Here is a 10,509-nt window from a genome sequence, read left to right on the forward strand (position 1 = left end):
GTAGTGACCTTTCAGTTCAACTGAATGATCCACCATGAATTTTATTATCCTTTCCTTTTATTATTCTAAATGTCCTTGAATTGTCATTTTGATAACTTATGACACTGAATAAACATTTTAGAAAGAGGAGTAATTTAATTAGTGGTCAATTTGGGAAATACATTCTATAAAGAAACATGTAAAAAAAAAAAAAAATCAAAATATGTACAACACTTTCAGTTTCCCAACAGACATTTTGTACAAGCCCAGTTTGTATGGCTGCAGTTCACTCTGGCTCAGTACAAGCCGAGTCACAGCTTGTACATTGTGACTCAGCTTGAGAAGTCTGTGTGCATGGGGACAATGTTGTGATCAAAAGCTGCATACTGGGAATCACCAGAACTGGCTAGTTTGAGTTGGTGTGCGGCATGAGAGAGCTGGAAAGCAGCATCTGGATGGGCCGAGTCGGGCAGCATAGTGCACTCCCTCTCCAGCAGCTCGGCCACGCCCTTCAGGAGCTCCCAAAAACCAAAAGCCAAGGCAGCTTTCCGCAGACGATTTAGCTCCTGGTGGAATTAAAAAACAGAAATCGGATGTTTTACTTGTATTTAGAAAAAAAAAAAAAGTTTCTACATGTTTTTCTAAATCATTCGTGCTAAACCTACCTTATAGAAGGTCTGAGTTTTATCAGGTAATTTCCTTGCGTTCCTCAAGATCTTCTGAACATCAGTCTGTACGAAGACAAAGAAAAACTTGTTAAAAAACTGACAACTATTTAACATATACAAAACATGACTTTTCAAAAAATTCTTAAATCTTGAACTTTACACCTCACTACCCATGAGGATCGTTTTTAACAAAGAACTACTGTAGTTTTAGTTTAGGTGCTTCCACTTTGTTGGACTTTTAGGTTATAATCCATAATGCACTATTTGTCAGATGTTGTGAGCAGTGAACAGATTGTTTTAGCCGTGTTTTTACTGTACCTGCAGTCCGCTGGCTTTTATCCACACAGTGACATTCTGAGCATAGCTTCGCTTGACCTGTGGCTGCACAGGGAACGGACTTTTACTGTCATCCTCTCCGTACGGATTTTCAGCAGCCTCTGTAACACAATAAAGATGGCTGTGCATCAGAGGAAAGTCGGTCAATCCATATCATTATGATCGAAATGGAACACCGAGTAATCATTAACTGATGTACACAAATAAAAGACCTTTGATCTGCACAACAACAGTGACCCATACAAGCATTGGGGAGTTGTATGCTTATTCAAATTTGCACAAGAATTCAAAAACAGCTTTAGGACACAAGAACCCTAAATATTATACAGCAAACAGATGTATTTGAAGTAAGATGTTACCTGAAACTGGTCCCAGATGCGAGATCTTGCCTAGCCAAGGTAGAGGATCGGAACCAGGCTCAAACAAAGACATCATCAGGTTTGACTTCTTCTTGCTGTCTGCTTGGGAGTACAACATGCCAAACCACTCTGGCCTGGGATCAAAGCAGGACATTTACTGAATTTAGAGATCATTCACAAAAATTAACTTGCTGTCATGTAATGTAGGACATCCCATGTATATCGGCTCTGTTATTGCTCACCCTAGTTGGACCAGAGCCACCATCCCCTCAACCTTTAGACTTCCATGTAAAAGAACACAAAAATTTGGGCTTTTCCCAGCCATTTGGCTCGCTGAAGGTTCCTCTTCAAGTTCATCAGTGGCTCCTGTGCCAACTTCATCCACTTCTGAAATTAGGTGCAAATATTTGTTACAACACACACAAATCAAGAATTGAACTTTTTTTTATTGTTGATGCTATGCTGCTCCACAAATCACTCTCAGCAAAACAAAAACAAACCTTTGTTAACAGCAATGGGAAGAACCAAGTGTCTGGATATTACAGGGGGGCTGGAGATGTCAGCAATTTCAATGAAGCCCACAATTTCCAAATCTGAAACAAAAACAAACATACATAACCCATGTGAATATGTGAATTTATTTCATAATAATAATAAAAAAAAAGTTTAAATGATTTTCAATCCCTGACAAGTACCTGTGCTGACAGCTTTGGGAATAGGCTCCACCTCCTCGTCCACCACCACCGGCTCGGGACGGGGGAACACCTGAACATCTGAAGACAGATTCCCGCAGTGCAGGACCGCGTGGAAGGGGGAGTACGCCCGGTCAATCAACATGCTGGAGGAATGGAAATGACAGGGCAAAGAAATATGCGTCATTCAGCATAGTAATAAACAACTGAACAAATTAACAACTCTGATAATCAGCTCAACCTTACCCAAACATTGCTTGTACACTCTTCATGCAAAGTGGTCCATCCACAGTGAAGATCTGTCCATCCCCTCCACTGAGACGAAGGAGCTCCTCCAGGTTTTCCATGGCGTCAGTCATTTGCAACTTAAATAGCACAAAACAAGTGCTCATTATTGGAACTATCAAATGGAATACTTAAATATGACACAAGTTGATCTTGAGTTGCAAACATGTTGTATAACGAACAGGTTGACACAATTATGTATAAAATTCTAAAATTAATAAAATTATTTGCAAGGAGAAAGAACAGTAATAGATGATGGGAAATTAGACTTAAATTACAACATGATTCTTGCAGCTCTATTACATTTAGCCATTTAACTCCACAGAATTAGACTGAGTAACTGATTTGAAATCAAGGTAGAATGCCAACAGAAATGTGGACTGCCGTACCTCCTCTGCATTGGCTATACACAGGATGAACATTTTGGTGGGGAAGGGGTAAGGGAGTGGAAACTTTTTGTCATCACCACGATGTTTCAGGGTTTGAAGAGAGTGGCGTAGGGAACCCTTTCCAATCCCAAGAGATCCGTCTGTAACCAGCACCACCTACAGGACAAAAGAGGGAAATGCATAACCGTGAGCAACTAAGGATGAGGTATTACTGAAATAGCAGGGAAACAAAGTGAAAGAGTAAAATTAAAAGGGCTGCTTCAAACTCACAACCTGAAAAATGATTATACTGAACATAATGAAATTACATAGTGTGCAAGTGTAATAGTTACTGGAAGTAAGATTAGTTTGAAAAACTTGAAATGCAATTTCATGAAAAGGTAAAGGGATCTCAGATATTTGAAAGTGGAAGAAATAGCAGTTACTTTAAAAATGACAAATTAAGCTTTAAGGGCTGTTTGGGTTTCTCTTTTTTTAGCGACTCTTGGGTGTGTGGGGGGTACACACAACTGCAACGATGCAACTTGGAATCAAAGTTTCACACGTAGTAACCAACAAAAGAAGACTAATGATGTCTTCTTTCAATCACATGGGTAAATTATTTTCCCCAATAACATCATTTTTCAATGTAAAAAAAAAATCAGAAAATGTTTCCTATTGGACAGATCAAATTTACTTAACAAAATTCTACTTTGTACCGAATATGTACAAATTAATGACATAGAAAACCTCCCGTGTGAACACAACTACCAACCTAATAAACTAAGAGAATTGCTGAATACCTGACAGGGACAGCCATTGCCCCACTCCTGCTGAACAACGCTACTGACTCCTTGTAGAGCCAGCTCAAGACATGTTTTGTCATAGTCTTCCAAGTTACTAAGTGCCTCCTGCAAACAAAAACATAGACAACCAATTTTAATACTGAAGATATATTGTGTTTTGACTTTACAGGCATAAACTGATGTTACCTGTAACGCATTGTAATCCCTAGTGAAAGGCACCAGCAGCTCCCAGAGGGAGGAGAAGGCCATCAGTGCGGTGAACTCCAAGCGATAGTTGGAAGCCATGTGTTCAAACAGCATGTTGAGTCCGTGGACAGCCAGGTTCTTCCTCTGGAACTCCTCGATGCCATCCAGGGACACTGGTCGTGTCATGGACAGTGACACGTCCATTAAAACCACTGTAGGCATTGCTGTTCACCGCCGATCCGATATCCACAATAAAACAGTAGATTTAAAACTGCTTCCAACCGTCCGATTTACGGCTTTACAGCAAAAATCACTGAAAACTATCAAGCTTCAATTAGAAAAAAAACGTCATTGATGGCGTTTGAAACTTAATTATACAGGTTAGTACAGGCTAACGGAAGCTAGTTTGTTAGCCTTCTGCAATGTAGCAACTAAAAGAAAGAAACATTCCCTACATTATTCATCAAATATAAAAGGATATATATCCATGAGTAAAAACGCAGTGGAAAAATCATGTATGAAAAATAAAAACAACTAACACTCTAGTCGTTCTTGTTATTTAGCTTGTGTTGCATTATAAGTGCACCAACAATTCCGTCCGACAAACAACTTGTAAATATATAGTTCCTATGTAATCTAAAATTTTGCGGAAATTACAACGATTGAATATGAAGCACATATTTAGAGCTGAACTAATATCTACAGACATCTGAGATATAAAATGGGGGGAAAAAAATCTAATTTTGTCTTTTCTAACTCCTATTTTATATCCACTCTTGGTAGTTTGGTGTGTTTGATGCCCCATGGAAATAAATTGTCACAAAAATGCTGAAATCCGACCCTTAATTTATTTTTTTTAGATTTGTGTAATATTTGCGAACTTTATTTCTCTTTAAAACTTGTTTGTATTGTATTTGGTTCTGATCCAAGTTTGTCCCTTCTGGGACCACTCTCACAAAATACACGAAAACGCCACGCCCGATAAAACCCCGAAAAAAATCTTATCGACTTCCTGTTGGTGAATCCTGTTCTTTTTTAGTGTGACAACAAATTTTGCAAAGGTACGAAGGAACGTAACTGCCAGCACCCACTCGGCAACCAACTCGGCAGCGACTGTTTAGTGAAGTTGGTAAGAACCGACATTTGGAACTGTTCAAAAACGTTTCACTGTTTGTCCTGCAGATGGCGCCGATTTAGTAAAAGACTATTTTATCTGCGACATCTCCTAAAGTTGCTTTTTTCCTTGTTTGTATTATCTGAAAACTTGCTTGAATGTCATCCTTGATTTTGTAATCTGAAGAATAGAGGAAAAACGTAAGTCTGTGCACACTTTCTTTTCGAATATTGGGATTTTAAGTCTCGTTATTATTATTATCCCTATATGTAACATTTCTATAGACGTGAAGTTTGTCCAAATTGGTTTACTTATTCTTCAAACTCATTTTATTTAGCCAAATAAATATTTTCACCTGATATTTTATGCTGCTCTTGACAGTTTGTCACCATAGCACCAGAACAGCTCGTCCTCTTTTTCTGTTGTCGTCTATAACTGTAGCATGAATTAGGGTCAGCGTATTTCTTTGCAATATATTTTAACATATTTTAGACAAATTTGATTAAACAGGTTTTTAGTTTTATTTGTAGTTTTGCCATGTTTTATATATGTTCTTTAATGTAATCATAATTAATGTTGTGCATTTAAACTGTAATTTATATCACCTGTTAACATTGGGAACCGTTGCTCTGTAATTTTAGGATCATATGTTATTTAATCGCATAAGGGCAGAAGCTGGACTGACTTTAACCACCATCATGATTTCAATGAATCGACATAAATAGTACACTTTTCAGAGTTCTCTATTTTCCTTTAAAGGGAAAAAGCTTGAGGGATTTAAACTGTTTTATTGACTTTAAATGCTTGCAGAAAAACTAAGTTTCATCTTGACTTGCTACCAAACTGTTAATTGAATTGAGACTTTTTCTTCTTTACAAACAGGTTTGCCCCTAACACATAAAGACCCATACCCAAATAAGACAGCAGGAAATGTGGATCTTTTAACTCTGGGGTTTGGGGTTTTATTAAAGACATTTTTTATTTATTTTTTTTTTTTTTTTGAGCTAAGCAAGTGAATCACAAGATGGAGACTACAAGATGTCGGTCTCCGCAGCTGATTGTTTTTGCTGTTGTCTTCCTTGGTACCCTTCACAATTGGATCGTTGGTGCTGAACTCACTTTTACTTTGCCTCACATGGTAGACGATTTTGAAAAGACTACAGATCACGCAACGGAGGAATTTCCTGTTCAACATTCTACATATTCAACTCCATATAAAGAAGGACCTGAACATAAATCTTCATTTTTGGATCCAATAGATGATCACCATCCTTCATCGGAGACATCCATAGCTGATCCAGCCTCCCGTGTCCGACGGATAAACACGATATACTTTAGTGATCTTTTTTCTATTGAGGATCGGAGACATGGATGGGTGGCCCTGCATGTTTTTGGGATGATCTACGTTTTTGTGGCACTTTTAATTGTGTGTGATCAATTCTTTGTTCCTTCGCTGGGGGTCATCATGGAAAAGCTGGCCATCTCAAATGATGTTGTTGGAGCCTCGTTCATGGCTGCAGGAATAGCCGTCCCATGGTTCATTACCAAGCTAATCCAAGTCCTCTACTATCACTACAATTTAACTGTGAACATTAACCCAACTATTGGCGCTACAGCTTTCAAAATGTTGTTTGTGATTGGAACATGTGCCATGTTTTCTGCAAAGGTTCTCCCTCTACGTTGCTGGTCATTTTTCAGAGACTTATCATTCTACATGCTTGGCTTCATTCAACTGATCATTTTCTTGTCGGATAGTGTTGTCGCATGGTGTGAAAGTGTGATTCTGGTAACCGTTTTTGTACTCTACATCACCTTTTTGATATATGATGAGAATGTGGAACAAATAATGAAGACCCAACTCCAGAAAATCAAAGGGGTGATGAAAGCTTCATTTGTGAAGAAATGCAAAAAGGTGCTCCCGATAGAGGTAAAGCACTTATGGTATATATGACTATATTTAATATTTCACTGCAGAATTACAGTAAAATGTGTTTTTAGAATTTTGTTTCGCTATGCACAATTTTTAGGTTTTTGAGTTCAAGTTTGAGTGCTGAATTTTATGTAAACCTCAACTTAAAGTTTACTGCCCCAATGCTGTATCTGAATCCTTGCAAAGTATTTAAAATAGATTGTTTTTTTTTCCTGTGGAACTAAGGGTTAATGATCTCTGAAGAAAAAAATAATTTGTGTTAGTCCAAAATTAGTTTGCTGAAAAGAGCACTACATTAGACATAATTAAGATAAGTTTAGTGACTGACTTTTACAGTCAACACATTGACTGTGTTGACTTTATAATTAATTGTGTATAATAGTTGTGTATTATACAATTGTGTATAATTGTGTATCAGTGAAAGAAAAGTCACGTTTTTGTCGTGCTATTTCAAATGCACATATTTTACCATCTCTGGCGATGAAAACCTGGATAGATGTCGAGGATGTGCGAATCAAGTACTGTACAAGTATTCGTACTAGATATCGCCAGCAGATATTGAGACACATTTTTTTATTAGGTTTATTTTATAGTGACAGACAAATATTAACATAGACTGAACTGAACAGAACAGAACAGCAGTCCCATACTTGTATCATGGTGCTTATTACAAATTACTAAGGCCTTACATGTCATTTTTGTAGTTTGTTGTAACCTTTTTAAAGCCATGTTAGAGTGGTATGTTGAGACAAATGCATGTCACTTTTGAGAAAAACGCAGGAGAGATTGTAGCATCAGGCAAGTCATTGGTGTGTGAGTTAAGTGGGACATAATCACAAAGCTAATTTTGAAGGTGTAATGTTGATGAAACATATAGCACACAGCCTCTACTTTCATGAAGCATCTCACTGCGGCGTGGTATCAATAAATGCCTATTAATAATTTATTTGGATTGCCCATCAGGGACAAATATCCTGATGTAAACATTCTTAAATGCATCGTGGCTCTCTTTTATCTCAGTACAACTTTTTTGTGGAAGTTACTTTTTAATCCTTTTTCTTTCTCTGATGTTTAAAGTGCTCCATTTATCTTTTGTTTGTCACATTTAAAACAATCCCCCCCCCAGGTGTGTACACCTGAAGGTGAGAATGATGCACAAGGCCCTGGAGACTGTGATGAGGAATGTGGCAATGAAAACAATGGCGGATGCAATGAAAAGAAGTTTGTTGAGAGCAAATTGCTACAAGGAGCTACATCTCTGTCTTTACGATGGCCTGACAAATGGCAGGAACGAGCCGCCTACATTATCCTGTTGCCAATCATCCTTCCTCTGTGGCTCACACTTCCCAGTGTTCATAATCAGGTAAGGTCAGATTAATGTTTTGGATCTTTCAGAGTAATTGTTTTTTTACTACTTGACCTATGATTTTATTTTGGTGTTTGATTCACAGAAAGCCAGAAAATTCTTTGTGCTGACCTACCTCGTTTCCATTGTGTGGATTGGGATCTTCTCCTACCTTGAGAGGTGGTGGGCTCATCAGGTGCAGTGTTTCTAAAAAAAAAAACAGCACTGTTGTTCTTAAATAAGAGTCTAATTTTGCACTGAATTACTTAGGCTGTATGTGTGTTTTCATCCTGGATTTTGGACTTAATCCTACTAAACAGTATTTTTGTATTTTAAAGGTGGATGAGACGTTTGGTGTGATGGGTCCTATGACATTCGTGGGAGCACTGATGTCCAGCTCTGATTTTATAACTAGCCTAATAGTGGCTCGTAAAGGCCTTGGAGACATGGTTGTGTCCGGTAATTTGGGCAGTAACATCCTTACTATGACTCTATTGTGAGTAAATAGATTGAATTGTCATTGCTCAGATAAGATGAGAGAACAGGTGTTCAAAGATTTGTTGGTCTCACTGTTATTTCTGTGTTATTTCATCCAAAAGTCTTCCAGTGGAATGGTTCCTCTACTCAGCCATCCATGGTTTCTCCCCTGTAGCTATCTCGACTGAAGGCCTCTTCTGTGTCAGTTTCCTCCTCTTCGTCATCCTCCTTGCTGCTGTCATCTCCATTATATCTTTTAAGTGGAGGATGAAGAAACTGCTTGGCCTCACCTTGGTCCTTCTCTACCTTATTTTTATTGTCATTAGCATATTGATGGTGTTTCAAATCATTATATGCCCTGTGTAAAAAAAAAAAAAAAAAAAAAAACTCGAAATATGTTTATGTATTTTCTTGGATTCTTCTCTATAAAACGGATCCATCCTGACATCTATCAGGGTTTAAGGAAAGAAGTTTAAAAGAGTTAGCGTGATAATCAAATTATTATCAATATACCAGCTGAATACATTTCATGAATATAAATATATATTTTAGCTGTTAAATAATAACATAGGTGCCGTTTTAACAACAAACTTGGCCCCTAGTGAAAAAGTAATTGTCACTTTTCCTAATTGAAGGCAACTGCCATCAGTTGTTTGCAGGAACTGGCAGAGAGTCTTTCATTGCTGATGAGAAATTTTGGTCCACTCCTCTTTAAATGGTTGCTTTAATTCAGCAGTATTACAGAAGCATTGATCACGATTAGCCTCGTTATGGTCATGCCGCTGCATCTCAATCCAATTTAGGTTCAAACTTTCACTAGACTACTCCAAAACCTTCAAAACATCCCATACCATTCAGAGGTGGACTTGCTAGTGCACCATTGTGCCTTATGTATACAGCCTAAGTTCACTTATGCTATCTACCTTTGTCTCATCAGTCCAAACCAGTCTTTTCTTTCTTTAGATCAAGACATGGATGTGTTGTTTTTGGAGAACTTATTTTTTGTTGTCAGACATGTTTTTGTTAAAGTGCTTTGTTGATTCTACAGGCCTCCATGTAAAACTGTAAAATTAAACAACCGAAAAATAGGATCAATAACAGTTAATTCATGACTCAACTAAAGGCAGTGATTACTTTTTTGTTTTACATAGGCCGAGCTTTGATAGCTTTTTCCCTTAGTAAAAGGGAAAATCATTTCGCTTGCACTCTAGTTGTCTCAGTCAGATCTTCTAATTTACATCATGATGTGAAACGTTATATTGTGACTAAAAATGCAAAAACAAAGGAAATCTATATTAAAGCAAATACTTTATAAGAATATAAAATAGTTTTTGGTGTGTACTTTTTCACTATTTTTTTGTTTAATAAAAAACAATGTGCTGAAATCCGGTGGTTTTGTTCACATAAAGTTAGATTTAAAAACTTTTAGATTTAAAAGAGCAGGTAAGCTAAGCTCTAGAAGACATAATGTACTTTATTAAAATTACTGTCTTGTTTCTGTGTCTTTAATATACAATTTCTTGATATATAAAGGTAGCATAACACTTTTTACTTGTATGTTATTCATTGTCTTTTTATTAAATTATATAAAAAGTATATCCATAAAAATGCCGTGTGTGACCTGTTTTCTCTTTAGGGATTTAAGGTTTTGTGTACATCTGCTGTTCATTTTTCTGATTTTTCTTTGCAAGATTCAAAGCTCAAATACTTGCACAAACAAGTCTAAGCAACATAACTTAGATTTTTACGGATGTTTCTAGAGAAGTTGTGACGAAAACTTTAATTTTAATTCACTCATGTTTTTGTCAAGTATGTCATTATAAATTAGCTAACAACCTACACAAGCCTCCTCTAAAGGATGTCCTCAGACATACACTCACGGCACAGAGGTTGACTTATGTCAGGTCGTACACAAGAACTTATTGGAGTGTTGAATGTGAACATCCTGTTTCTCAAGAAAAGTC

The 10,509-nt window shown here is 37.1% G+C and overlaps 2 protein-coding genes across 5 annotated transcripts; one reads left to right on the forward strand and one right to left on the reverse strand.

Moving 5' to 3' along the window:
• Positions 1-115: 115 nt before the first annotated feature.
• On the reverse strand, positions 116-4,239 carry ints14 (integrator complex subunit 14). The gene is made up of 11 exons (XM_015052097.1): positions 3,680-4,239; positions 3,491-3,598; positions 2,709-2,864; positions 2,281-2,399; positions 2,038-2,180; positions 1,843-1,935; positions 1,585-1,729; positions 1,343-1,476; positions 966-1,084; positions 645-710; positions 116-545 (listed from the first exon to the last, which is right to left on the reverse strand). The coding sequence occupies exons 1-11, from the start codon at positions 3,899-3,901 to the stop codon at positions 312-314; spliced, it is 1,539 nt and encodes a 512-aa protein (XP_014907583.1). The 5' UTR covers positions 3,902-4,239; the 3' UTR covers positions 116-311.
• A 384-nt stretch (positions 4,240-4,623) lies between these two features.
• Positions 4,624-9,825, forward strand: LOC106959491 (sodium/potassium/calcium exchanger 1-like). 4 transcript variants are annotated; one of them, XM_015052095.1, is made up of 7 exons: positions 4,624-4,808; positions 4,980-4,993; positions 5,676-6,720; positions 7,844-8,086; positions 8,175-8,264; positions 8,407-8,564; positions 8,668-9,825. In XM_015052095.1, exons 3-7 carry the CDS (start codon positions 5,818-5,820, stop codon positions 8,909-8,911), a joined length of 1,638 nt encoding a protein of 545 aa, XP_014907581.1. In that variant the 5' UTR covers positions 4,624-4,808; positions 4,980-4,993; positions 5,676-5,817; the 3' UTR covers positions 8,912-9,825. The 4 variants fall into 4 exon arrangements, with proteins under 4 accessions (XP_014907581.1, XP_014907579.1, XP_014907582.1 ...); XM_015052093.1 differs by having other exon boundaries at positions 4,624-4,993; XM_015052096.1 differs by having other exon boundaries at positions 4,624-4,993; positions 7,850-8,086.
• The last annotated feature ends 684 nt before the right edge of the window (positions 9,826-10,509 follow it).

Source organism: Poecilia latipinna, unplaced genomic scaffold, assembly GCF_001443285.1.
Source record: "Poecilia latipinna isolate Pla-1442-1.1 unplaced genomic scaffold, P_latipinna-1.0 Scaffold1086, whole genome shotgun sequence".
NCBI lineage: Eukaryota > Metazoa > Chordata > Actinopteri > Cyprinodontiformes > Poeciliidae > Poecilia > Poecilia latipinna.

What these genes read in the sequence shown, in the direction of transcription:
- ints14 (XM_015052097.1), bottom strand. Translation starts at nt 3,901, where the DNA reads ATGCCTACAGTGGTTTTAATGGACGTGTCACTGTCCATGACACGACCA. An exon ending in TCCCATTGCTGTTAACAAAG is followed by an intron (nt 1,730 to 1,842) that starts GTTTGTTTTTGT and finishes ACCTAATTTCAG; the next exon opens with AAGTGGATGAAGTTGGCACA. An exon ending in AAACTCAGACCTTCTATAAG is followed by an intron (nt 546 to 644) that starts GTAGGTTTAGCA and finishes TAATTCCACCAG; the next exon opens with GAGCTAAATCGTCTGCGGAA.
- LOC106959491 (XM_015052093.1), top strand. Translation starts at nt 5,818, where the DNA reads ATGGAGACTACAAGATGTCGGTCTCCGCAGCTGATTGTTTTTGCTGTT. An exon ending in AGAGGTGGTGGGCTCATCAG is followed by an intron (nt 8,265 to 8,406) that starts GTGCAGTGTTTC and finishes TGTATTTTAAAG; the next exon opens with GTGGATGAGACGTTTGGTGT. An exon ending in ATCCTTACTATGACTCTATT is followed by an intron (nt 8,565 to 8,667) that starts GTGAGTAAATAG and finishes TTCATCCAAAAG; the next exon opens with TCTTCCAGTGGAATGGTTCC.